Here is a 12,813-nt window from a genome sequence, read left to right as displayed (position 1 = left end):
TGCAAGGAAGATGTGCAGTGTTAAATCCTAATGGAACAAGCTAGGGTTTAATAATACAAGAATTTTGAGACAGCTCTTTGCTCTTGCACTTTTTTCTAGTACTTTGAAGCAGCTTTAACTGGTGGGCTGGAGGGGTGTACGGCTGTTGCTGTGGTCATTCTGTCAGTTGATAGAATGTTATTAATTGCCAGGTAGCATGTACTCAGAAACTACTAAAGACATGGAAACACTATTGGATAGTCTTAAACTCCATATAACGCTGTTCTGAGTGAAGAAGGGCTGGCATAATTAAAAATGTGACCTTTTCCACTGTGATTTAGCAGAACAACAGTATAGTAAAAATTTAATAAAATCAGCACAAGAAAATACAAATACTCTGCTAACTTGCCTTTACATAGCTGGGTGCTTGCCTTCTCTGTGCTGAGTACGCTGAAGTCTGTACAAGAAAAATAAGTAATCACTGTGCAGGTTTAACTCCACTCATCGGGATATTGTGCTGCAATTGAATGAAAATTTTTATCAAGTAGAAGAAAAGAAAGAAACTAGAAATAGATCAGGTCTGTAATCCTTCAGAATGAAATTAGTATGTTAATAATAATAAAAATTAAAACCAAAAAAATTCCTATTTTCAAAGCACTTATCTGTTGTAATCTTTCTGCAATGGGAAGTCATATTTTTGCACCTCACTTGTGGAAGCAATGCTTTTGATAAAATGGAAATCTTTTTGCTATTTTTGCATCTAGTTGAAGGTTCTTGAATTTAACGATTCTCTGATAGTATTAAAAGGTAAGGAAAGGGAAGGAAGAAATAACCTATATAGTATTTCTTCCAAATTTGTACAGAAAGAACATGTACAAAAAGGACTGGCATAATGAAGATTTAATGTTTTACACTAAATAATGCTCTAGCATTGTGCAATTACGTAAATAGTGGTGATAAACCTTAGCATTGAAGTTTAAAGGTAGTGTTGTTGGTAGCTTGCCATATATACCTTGTTGCATAGCAAAGCTTATTAGTTGTCTCATTTTCTTTAATACAACGCATAGTTTGCTCCTGTAACTTTGCATAGTGCTTAGCATGACAGAAGTGTGTGTTATTTAAAAACAGTTTGGTATATTTGAAATGTTAAAGCCTTTAAAAGTGCACACCAAGCAGATCTTCCCAGTTGCTCTGAGAAAATAGCATGTGACATGAAGTATTTCAAGTTGTAGTTCAGAGATTTCTGTAGCAGTTCTTCTGTTACTGCTTCTTAGAAAGCTAAGGGACAGGTGTGGCTGATGTATGGAGGGAGGTATGAAACGGGGTCTTTTACATCTGTCATTTCAATTTAAATCTTCTTAAAACTGGAAGCACCTTTCGTGTAGTTACTGTCTTACAAACCAGAAATGAGTTAGGAGCATAATCATGTTAAATAGATCAATACATTTTTATATCTTCACAGTGCTTAAATTGTGTTCTTAAAGCAACCACAGAGCTGCTGGAAAGAAAAGAATTCAGTACTGTGTCTTATAGTCCAAAACTTACAGCCAGATGAAAATCTGAACAAAGAAACATCTAAAAGCTTGTTCTGTGTTTTTTAGAGGAGTCTTTTGGAAAAAAGTAATTATCTGTAATGCTTCTGCAGAGACTTGCAGACTGGCAGCCTGTAGATCCACTGAGGTATCAGTCTGAGGTATTTGGCATTAGGACTGTTTTTAACCTGGAGACAATAGATGTGTGTAAAACTTCTTCAAGTTGCAGTTACGGCCTTAAGCCAGGTCACTTTCAATTGTCTGGTATAGAAACAAGCCCACCTAACTTATTGATAATTGAATTAACTTGTTTAAACTTTAATTCCTGTCATGTGCTTCTCAAACTGTTGTAATGTGCTTGGTCTTGATGGCAGTTAGGAGTGCAAAAGCAGGAGACAAAATTCTACCTTGAATCTGGGTGAAAGTCACCCAGACTGGCTGCCTGCCACTAATGCTCAGGTCTGGGAGATGCTCAGCAGGGCTGGCCTTTTTCTGTCTTCTGATGAGGAAGGTGTGATGCCATGCTTGGTCTTGTACTGACAAGTTATATTTGGTGTTGGTATTTCTGACTCATATCCAATGGCTGTCTTTGGAATAACTAACCTTCAAAACTTCACGTTGAGGGATAAAGTTCCATTGTGTGACTTCGTGCTGGGTTTTGAGTGTTGTGTGTTGCCATTCACAGGAGGAATCTGGTGCCACTGAAGTTAAGGCTTAGTCTGCCAGAGCTACACCAATGTCCACAAAAGGACACTCAATCCTTACATCTCTCAATGTCAGCAGGCTGCTTTTTCCTCCCCTCAAAGAGAAGTGCAGTTTCATGTTGATTTAGTGCAAACTAGCAAAGTGTCACAGAAAAACTTGGTCCACTTCTGCCAACTCTGTCATGGATCGAGCAGCTGAGATAATGTGGAGAATTGAATTCTTTGGGCTGGTAGAGAAAGAAACTAACCCTACAAAGAAAAACAACTTTTCCCTTGATGAGTTGAATCAGCTGGTTCTGTGATCAGCTCCTAAATCCAATTTGAGTTGGAGGGAGGGAAAAAACCCTCTTTTCAGCTTTTTTTTTTTTTTTCTGTAATCAGCTTAGCTAAGCTCCAAAATCATATCCATAAGCAGAGACAAAAAGAATCCCAGCACAGTCTTTGCATTAGTTTAAATTTAGTTTGTTTCTTTTTTAGAAAAGAATGAAAACTAATGTCAGTGTCCAGAAACAAGTTCAAAATATACACTTAGCTAATCAGATATTCATTTGCTCAGTTAGTGTTTTGCAGAGGCATAAGGGTTTTAAACTGTAGCAGTCAAAGCATTCCAAAATTCAGCTGCTTTTCCAGCTTAGCATAAGGACACAGACTGGGAAGGTTCAAAAGGGCAAGTCAGGTTAAATAATCTTCAGACTGTCAGTGGACAGAGCTCTGCAAAAAGGCTTAAATGCTCATTGCCACTAATTTTATTCAGGCGTTTTAGCTCTGGGGTCTTTTTCGCTTGTCTGACCAGTGAGATCTTTACTTTCCAAGTTTGGAGTTATTTTCCTAATGTTTTGACATAACTAACATCCATTTTTTTTCAGTTCAGTTTAGTCTTGTTGCACAGGATATGTTTCGGATGCAGAATCTATATTCCCAGTTATTTCTGCATCAGAGGAGCTCCAGTTCAACTCAGCCCTCACTGCTGCCACCTTGCCCAACTGGTGAAACTCTAAACAGATGTTTGAAAGCTCCTAGAGGTGCTTAGTAATAAAATCAGCTGCTGGTCCAACATTTGAAGTCAGTTCTGAATTAGTAGATATACTCCTATGAGGTTTTTAAAAAAAAATACGCTTTTTGTGCTTTAGAAGTTAAATTTTTCAGTGGTCTCTGTGGTTTGTGTTGCTCCATTCTGTGAGAAGAAAAAGAGGAAATGTTAATGTTTTAGATACTAAGATGCTAGCTGCTAGTAAAGGGCACTAATGTAATGCAAAATACTTTCTTTAGAAGCGTTTCTGGGACAATGTATTATATCCCTTCTACAAGTATGAGGGCATCAAGATGCATTCAAATGCATTGCAGCTTTCAGAGAAAAATAAGTTTGTTTTTATTGATTCTGTGATATTTCTTGGCAAAATATTTCCTGGTAGTACTGGGTTCTGCTTTCTTTGCCTCCCCCCTTGCCATTGTGCCTGAAATGATCAGTGTCCTGCTATAAGGATCAAATTGGAAGCAGTTTTCCATTTCTGTGAGATGGAAATACCTTGAGCACCCAAAGCAGGAATTTAATAGCATTAGTCCATGTAGTACTAGTTAGTACTTACTAAATTTGAGTGGCCATCTCTAGCACTGAGACACTGGAAACAATTTGCTTGTCACAAATGTGGAAGCTTTGCATCTGAGAGGCTGGATGACTCGTACTTTTATTTTTTGGGTCACTTCGGATGGTATGATCAAAAAGAAACTTGCCCAAATTGATCCTTATAACATAATTTATCTGTATTCCAAGTGGTGATTTTATATAGTTCCTTCCACTGCATAATAAAGGATGATGAAAGGTATTTCTGCATATTTTGAAGTAGCATAGAACACGATCTGCTATGATCTGTCTGTGCCCTTAAATATTTTCCTGCCTTTTGCTGCTGGTGGCTTTAAGCCTTGATCTCTTAGTAAGCATGATGAAAACTTCTGTTCTATCACAGAGATCTGATCTTGCACAATGTGCAAGAAGATCAGGGCAACTTCCTCCCTTGTTTAAGGGGAGGTCCTGCACAGACATTCTGCTGTGTGCAATTTGTGACTTCTGTCAAGTCAGATTCTTGAGTAAAGTGAATATTCCAGCATGCTGAAGGGAAAAGGGTTCCATCTCCCTGTCCCAAACTAAGAGTTACCAACAGAAGACAACATATTGTTCCCCCTAATAAAAAAGAAAAAATGGTAATTTACAATTCCACTGGGAAGTAGGATTAGGGAAAAAAAAGGACTGTGATAATTTCTGGTTTATGCAGAGATCGGATAGCCAAAGTTCACTTCAATACTATGCAGAAATATCCTATTGATGTAATATGATATGCTTTAGGTACAGAACAAGATGGGATTTTTGGAGAGGGGGGTAGGGGGTTGGAGGGTAAAAAATGTTATTGTCTATTTCACTTATTTGAACTAATCTTTACCCCTGTAACCTGTCCATTCCATGCCTCGGATTGCAGGATGATGAAGACAATAACACGTCTTCATAAGTCCATGATGTTTTTAGAGTACTTTACCAGCAATTCTTGGACCTGGAGCACTGAGAACATGACCATGCTGATGAACCAGCTAACCCCTGAAGACAGAAAGGCAAGTGGCTCTGTGTTGTGGCCACGGAGACTGAGGGGAGCAGCAGCTCAGCAATTCAAGATAGAATAAGGACCTGATCCAATGTGCAGCTAAGCTAGGAGGAACTCAGCACTGCAGGCTCCTGGGAGATGCTTTCAGATGGGCCAGGGCTGTGTGAAAAGCTACATCAGTGACATGAGGAGATGAAGAAGGGCGGGAGAAGTGAAACAAGGATGACAGTTTGTTGACAGAGAAGGAAAAGTTGTTTCTTCCCAGGTTTAACTTTACTCCAAATTTTCCCTACCTCTTCCACCAACAATGGCTCAGGTGCCTCAATTGAATTTAAACTTCCATTCTGCTATGACTTTGGTTATTATTCAGCAGAATAAAAATTACCAGTTACAGTTCTAAAAACTCAGATTCCCTTATTCCTTTGGAACAGCTTTGTCATTCTTAAGATGTCATTGCTACTGAAGTGTTTTCCAGAATCAGTTCAGTAGTTACATTCCAGAGAAGCTGCCAGATTCCTAAATAAGCTGTCTAAATGTAGGAAATAAAATAGCTTTTGGTGATTTTTGTGTGGATGGTATTTTCAGCCTTTCCTGTCCTCTTGCCTCCTCCTAGCAACTTGAGTTCAGGAATAATTTGAAAAACAAAATGCCAGACAATTTGAACTGTTAGGATTTTCAAATTGCTGCTTTTTGTTGAGATTTAAACACTGTAGACTCATGAGATGAGGAAATCAATACATCAGTAAAAATCTTGTATATCAAGTTCATTATAGTGATCTTCTCTCCTGCAGAAGGCATTCAGATGATTGTACTTAAAATATAACTGTACAACTCTAAGCACAGCTTACTGCACTTGCCAAACTGAACTTGGCACAGAGCAGTGTTTATTTTAGAGCATATTAGAATTATTTTGCTAGTTAAAAATAAATAACATACTAGAAAATAGTTATTTTTAGAATGGAATTCCTTACAGACAGTTGAAGTGGGAAAACTGAGAAGTGGAGAGGAGAGTATTACTGCTGAGGAGGGAAAATAAGGCATGAAGTGATTGGAATTTGGAAGAGATTATGTCACGAGCAGGTGGTTGAATCAGAAATTGAACCTAAATCTGGACTGTTTCTAGGATTAAGGCTAGGATAACCTTCTTGTGTCAAAGGCAAATTGGATTTATCTGGAATAAAGACATTTATTTTCACTTAAATATATAGAGGTGACTTTTTAGGCAACTAACAGTGAAAGCTTTTCTCTTATGCAGACATTTAATTTTGATGTTCGACAACTACACTGGGCAGAATATATGGAAAATTACTGCCTGGGAACGAAGAAATATGTGCTGAATGAAGAAATGTCAGGCCTCCCTGCAGCTAGGAAACACTTAAATAAGTAAGTATAATCTTAATTTTTTAAAATTTATTTTATGTGTAATTTTATATTTTCTATGCCCTGCATTTGTTCAGGTTTGCTTTTCCATGTAAGGACTTAATTGTTTTTAATAGCAACTGTTTAGGTTCTCCACAATTCTTCTGTTCCAATCCAGTGGTCTGAAGCATTTTCTAAAGTAGTTGTTGTTCCTGAGTTGCCCCAAGAATTAATAGTTACAGTGTCAGTCTGGGATCGCTGGTGTGCATACTGTAATCCAGGTTTTTGATTTTAGCCAAGTGTCTTTTGGAAGGTTAGAGGTAAGTGGCTACACAGGTCAGAACAGCTTCTTTGGGAGGTTTATGAGAACAATAGCTGTTCTGGGAATGTGAGCTTTTGAGGCAGGTAAATAAACAGGCAGATTCTCTGCACTCCAGAGCAGGACACTTTGATGTTGGTGCTGTAGGATGACCTCTTTTAGCTTTTTCTCTGTGATTTAATTCCTGCCATTTGGATGGATTGGTACTGTCTAGAATTTTATTAGCACAGTTGCCCTTGTTTTGTTCTTAGCTGATTCATCAAGGCAGATGTAGACTTTCTGATTTATCTAAGTGAAATAAAAATCATCTTGTTCTGCAATGCTAGATCACATCTACAATCCTGATAGTGCAAAGAGAAACAATCCAGGTTGTGACTTGTGTTGTCATTCTAAAGACAAGGATTTGCAGCTGTGGAGGGGTTTGGTATATATTAAAATGACAAATACATTTTTGAGAGATAGTATCTGTGATAATTGTGGAAATAGCTAAACAAGTGTTCCTTCAGGGTTGTTTTCTTGGGGAGTTTTTTTAAATTTCTATTTAGATGCCATTAAAAAGTGCATAGAAATGATCACATAGTTGCTATTCTTTGTGTAAAGGATCATAATGAAAATGACTCAAGAAATAATCTTGTATTGGAGCAGCCTTTAGTTGCCCCAGCTCTAAAGTTTGTAAGTGGATTGTTTAGCAAGAGGTTTAGATTCTGACTTACATTTACTCTGAGGTATTAATTTGGTCTCTTTTGTTACCATCGAGTTCTTATCTCTAATCTGAATTTGGAGTCCACTGCCTTAGTATTAGCCAGATTTGGCAGCCCAGGGGACGTTTTTCTCTAAGGAACCACTGGGTAGATTTGTTCCTCAAGTGGAAAAGTATTGCTTTTGTATCACACACATTTAAAATGTTTTTCTCTGCAAATAAGATTTGTAAAGCCTTACCTGTAAACAAGATAGAGGCAGTAGTTCCCTAAAAAGAGCTGCCTTTAAAATATAAATTGTAACAATCTACTGAGCCAAAGAGATTGCTCTGTTTCTAAGAAATCAGAGCAAACTCTTGTTGTTTTTCTTAACATTTCCATCTCTACATGCCAGAAGATTGCTAAAAAGCACAGTTGCTCTAAAAGGTCACTTAATTTATCCTGCACTTTAAATACAGTTCCTTGAGAAGGAAGGAGTTTAAAATTGCAGTGAAGAGGCTGGGTTCCTTGGCTGGAAATGTCTGGAAAATCTGATGAGTTCTTATGATAGGGTGAGGTGTTTTGGTTTTTTTTCTCGTTATTGTCATCAGTTAGAGTTACTTTGACATATTTAAGAAGTTTTAAATACATGGTGGGGAATAGGGAAGTTCAGAGTGTTAAATATTTTCTGGCTGGCAGCCTCCTGTAGGAAAATTATCACTGTGTTGTTGGCTTTAGGACGTTTCCATCAAGCAGCTCTAAAGCAGTAGTACATGTGGTGAGCAACAGGGCTGACTCTGCTCCTTGGTTTTTCATTCTGCTTTTCAGCAGTGAAAAGCTGTCGGAACTCAAAATGTCCCTCAGACATTTTTGGATGTTCCGGGCCCCGGTCAGAAGCATTTGAGACCCTGGCAGGCAGCTGGAAACAGCTGTGATTTTGGGTTTGAACCATGGAACCATTTACCAACCTTGCAGGGAGAACAAGAAGTCACAAAAGTTTAGATATTATAGTAGAAGTAGTTACAAACAAAAGGGAAGAATTTGTGAGTGCTGTACAGGGGGGTTTTGGTTTTGTACATGGAGGTTTTAAGATGGAGGGATCTGGGCCTGCCCTGTCCTCCCTCTTTCTTCTTCCTTACCTCCATGTTCTTGGTGATGTTGGCACTCACAGATTGGTTTAGAGTAGAAAGGCACCATTTAATATAGGTAATAGGCACTGGGGAAAAACTGTACCCATGTAACACGTAATGTACCATATAAAAGATAGAAAAGCACCATTTAATATAGGTAATAGGCACTGGGGAAAAACTGTAAACATGTAACACGTAATGTACCATATAAAAGATAGAAAAGCACCATTTAATATAGGTAATAGGTATTGGGGAAAAACTGTAACCATGTAACACGTAATGTACCATATAAAAGAGAGCAGCAGCCCTGGGCTGGGGAGAGAAGAAGCAGTCGGGAGTCAGAGAGGATGTCAGGGTGTGTGTGTGCCTCTGCCTGAGCTGTGAGCAAACCACAGCAGCCTGAGAAGAAAATCTTTTAGATAACTTACAATAAACTGCCTTGAGACCGGACATAAGAGACTGCTGAGCCTTTCTTTGGAAGCACAGGTTGGAGGAGAGACTTTTCCACCACACGGAGCCACCCCCGACCTAGGGGTGAGCTCCAGCAAAAAGCCTTCTCTGTTTGTTATTCACTTTTGTCATTACTCATAATGTATCGTGAGATGAATAGATAAACAAATTGTATTCTACACCAGAAGTTAATTTTTAGTGTTCTTTGTATGTTGACCCTTAGTGATTGCTTTTGTTTTTGCCCAGGTTAAGGAACATTCGCTACGGCTTCAACACGATCCTCGTGATCCTGATCTGGCGCGTCTTCATCGCAAGGTCTCAGATGGCCAGAAACATCTGGTACTTTGTGGTTAGTCTGTGCTACAAGTTCCTCTCCTACTTCAGAGCCTCCAGCACAATGAGATACTGAGGAAGAGGATTTAGCATTAGGACATCTATGCATATGGTGGTCTAACTGCACAAACCCTGTAACTTGTAATCATCTCACATTTCGTGAAGCATCATTTCATTTTTAACTGAGGTGAGAAATAAGCGGGATGGTTTTTGTAACGTTAGCTGTGTATCTTCCTGAAATGGAGCAAATCAAAAGAGCAAGTGCCACACTGAATTGGCTTAGAAAAGCATTTAGATAACTTTAACTCTTTGACCTGGGGAAGACATATTAGACCACTGACCAACATAACTGTGCAATTTGGAACGTGTTTGATTGGAATCTGCCTTAACGTTATTTTTTTTCTTTTAAGTTTTACTCCACATTGAGCAAGATAAATATTGGCATAGTAGATACTAGTTGCTGTAGACCTATTTATTTGAAGTTCTTCTAAATTACAAAGGGTTTTGCAAGTTGCAGAAGTGTACAAATGACTCTGGATCTCCTGAAATAAAATAATTGAGAACTTTTGTAATTTGTCTTTAGGCTTTACCACTTCTTCCCTTGCCCTCAAAGTAGGGATGCAGCAATGCTGCCTCCTTTGCATAAAAGAAAAAAAGAAATTAAAAAATGAACCAACCTTCCTTATTTACTGAAAGGCCTTTTGTATATCTGGGCTTCAGAATGCACTTTGTGATTCAGTTCTGTGCTTGAACCTGGCTGTGTCCAACTTGCATTTGCGTTGGCGTGAACAATTTGCTATTCTGAAAGCAGAACTGATCCTTGCATTGAGCAGATAAAAGGAAGTGTTACCCAGAGAGGGGTAAATAAAGTCATTGACTGTCTTCTTTTTAATGATTTATTTTTTTTATTGAGAACACAGAGCCAGCACTTCTTCTGACTTCAAAGGGTAAATGTAATGAAAAGGAATTTATTATGCTTGGTTGCTATTTATATTGCTGGTAATGGTAGCTGGAAGATCTGTAGACTTTCATTAAGAGATACACCTGTTTTGAAGTTGTAAGCAATGTTAGCAAATACTTCAAGAATTAATTTTTTTCAAAATCTGAGCTGTTAAATTTGATGCATGGGCAACACCAATGCACAAGCACACTTTCTCATCCCTGCCCTGGTAAAACCTCATTTCACTGGGTAAGCAGAGTAAAATGCAGCTTGCTCCAAAATGAAGAGATGTTAACAGCTCTTCCATCTGTCTTTTAACTTACGTTATTAGGTTTAAACCTGAAGAAATCTGGGTTTTTTCCTGCATGTTACTTTGTTTCAGTAGGGAAGACATTTGTAAAAATGGCAAGTTGTAAGAAAAGACTAAATCCTTATTTCTTTAATCCAAGGCAATACATGAAGATCCCTTTAAATTTTGGTTGCACAGATTTGAGAACACTGTAGTGTTCCTCTAATTCATGCACTGACCAGTACTCTTGCCCAGTGCTTGTTCATTCAAATCAGTGTGTACTGATGAGTTTGTTCTTAAATCTGCCTGGAAAGGCAAATAATGACTTAATTACACAAGAACTACATTTTACTTGCCCTTGGTAGTTTTTTGTCCTATTGAATTAAATTTGTAAAGAACTTATTTTGCTATTCTTCTAAAACTCTTACTTTAAAGAGAGCACCTTTCCTGCAGGTGTATATCTCATTTTGAAAAGATAATGGCTTCCTTGTTGAAGCTAAATATTCTGTAGTAAGTAGTTCAGCTGTAATTCCTTTTTAAAATTCCTGGTGTATATATAAAGCTAGTGATGAAAAGCCTAAATGGTCTAGGACCACACCTTGTGTGAGAGACCTCTGACTGTGGCTGAAATCAATTAAGGCTTCTGTGCTTGGAGATGTTACACTTTAACAGATGCAGTAGGTGTATGACATTTTTAGCTGCCTCCCCAAGTATCTCACTAGACATGAAAGTATGCTTAAGCATTCCTGAATTATAGATTTTATTCAGAGGGGCCTCCTGCCCAGTGACACCCCTTGTCCCATGTTGGCATGTGGCTGAAGTTTGCTAAAGATAAGTACATCATACTCTGAAAGTTATTCTGTGAAACAATCCACTTAGGAATTTTGGTTGTTTCTAACTATAAAACATAATATGTGAACATTTTAACAGGATACTTCTAATGCTGATTTGTTAACACCGAGATAAACTATGAAGCCAATGAACCCATTACTTCTGGTCCAAGACACTGCTTAGAAATTTAGTATTTTGGATGAATAATAAGGAGAGGGATTACTTTAAGCATTAGCTTATTTAACCTCTACACTAAACATTTGCCAATTTAGAGACCCATTTTTTCCCTTCTTTGGAGACTGTTGTTCTGTGCCCTATTGATATTTTACACCAATTCATCAGTCATCCTATTGAACTGACAGTAGAGTCAATGTCACATTTATTCTGCTGGTTTTGTCACTTCCTGTGCTCAGTCTGTGAAATTCTACCTGGAACTATTGGATTTTTTCCATATGGGAGTCCTGTCCTCCTGCAGTTATTCACACCAGTGATTGCACGTAAAGGATGTTGGTTAGAAATCTACTGGAACTATATTTTGGTCCAGGAAGGCAGACTCAGTGTTTTGATTAGCAAGTTACAGGAGGGTTATCAGCTGGTTAATAGGAAGAGGAGCAGACTGAAACAATATTATCACTGAACTGTTACTGGTATTTAAATTGGGGACCAGGAAAAAAAATGACATTTTCCTGTAATGTTTTTCTCTGCTGTAGTAACAGATGTTTGGAAACAAATGCTAAATCTGTGAGCTTTTATAAGACATAAACAGAAATATTGGGTGCCTTTGTTTGTAAACCAAAAATAAACAAATCCCTTGAAAGTGTTGTTAGTGTTCATTGTATCTTTTTATGTTGTTTAGTCTAATTAGTGGAAAATATCCTGATAATTTAAATGCCATCTTAATATACATTAACACGATCTTTTCCTTTGTGAGAAACTGTGAAAATCACGTTACTGATTCATGTGCATTTTGAAAAAAGCAAACCAGAAAAACTTCACAATCACAAACCAAACCATAAACCCCAGAAAGCCCACTAAACCCCCAGAATCTAAACCTTCATGAACTGATACCAGAACACATGGTGAGGTATCCCTGGTCATGGTGACTGCTTTTTGTGTGTCAACCTCTTTTTCCCTCACTGTCATTGCTTGTTCATTTGTACTATTACTTTCACGTTTATTTAAATAGCATGAACGCATCTGCATTTTCATATGGTTTAGAAAAGGTACTGAGGTTTTGCAGAGGCTTTAGGATTAACATTTCAAGGAGCTCCAGTTATTTATGGCATCTGCATTTCGTGCTGAGGGAGGGAAAGGTAGCATTAAGTTAGTGCATCACCAAAATGCTGTGGGTTTTTGGTTTTTATTTCATGGAATGTTCACTTTTCACAGATTCCTCCTTTTTTTTGGTCAGGAACACAATCCTAAAGATCTGCAAGCTGTGGTTTGAGGTCTGCCAACTTTAAGCTTAACCTTGCCTTTATGACTAAAAAACCAAACCAAGATGGTTTTTGTTGGTCTCAAATTCAAACTTGGAAGCAAAGAGCAGAAAGGTTTTAAGATGCTGTCTCCTATGTCTTGTGCTGTTGAACATTTTGCCCTTTCTTCATAGTACAGTATTAAATCCTGTGTTGTTGAGAAGCAAAGAACAAGTTTGTAAAGGTAACTTAGATTGAGAAGCA

The 12,813-nt window shown here is 37.9% G+C and overlaps 1 protein-coding gene across 3 annotated transcripts in view; it reads left to right on the top strand.

The window, feature by feature from the left end:
* Positions 1-11,955, top strand: part of FAR1 (fatty acyl-CoA reductase 1) — a 34,925-nt gene extending 22,970 nt beyond the window's left edge. For all 3 annotated transcript variants that reach the window (XM_030273419.4, XM_072929465.1, XM_072929466.1), the window contains exons 10-12: positions 4,687-4,816; positions 6,062-6,189; positions 8,988-11,955. In XM_030273419.4, coding sequence (XP_030129279.2) covers positions 4,687-4,816; positions 6,062-6,189; positions 8,988-9,150 — 421 coding nt within the window. In that variant the 3' untranslated portion in view covers positions 9,151-11,955. The remainder of the gene's footprint in view (positions 1-4,686; positions 4,817-6,061; positions 6,190-8,987) is intronic.
* Positions 11,956-12,813: the final 858 nt, after the last annotated feature.

Source organism: Taeniopygia guttata, chromosome 5 (genome assembly GCF_048771995.1).
Source record: "Taeniopygia guttata chromosome 5, bTaeGut7.mat, whole genome shotgun sequence".
NCBI lineage: Eukaryota > Metazoa > Chordata > Aves > Passeriformes > Estrildidae > Taeniopygia > Taeniopygia guttata.
The sequence above is the reverse complement of the archived record's forward strand: the minus strand, read 5'-3'. Positions and strand labels throughout refer to the sequence as shown.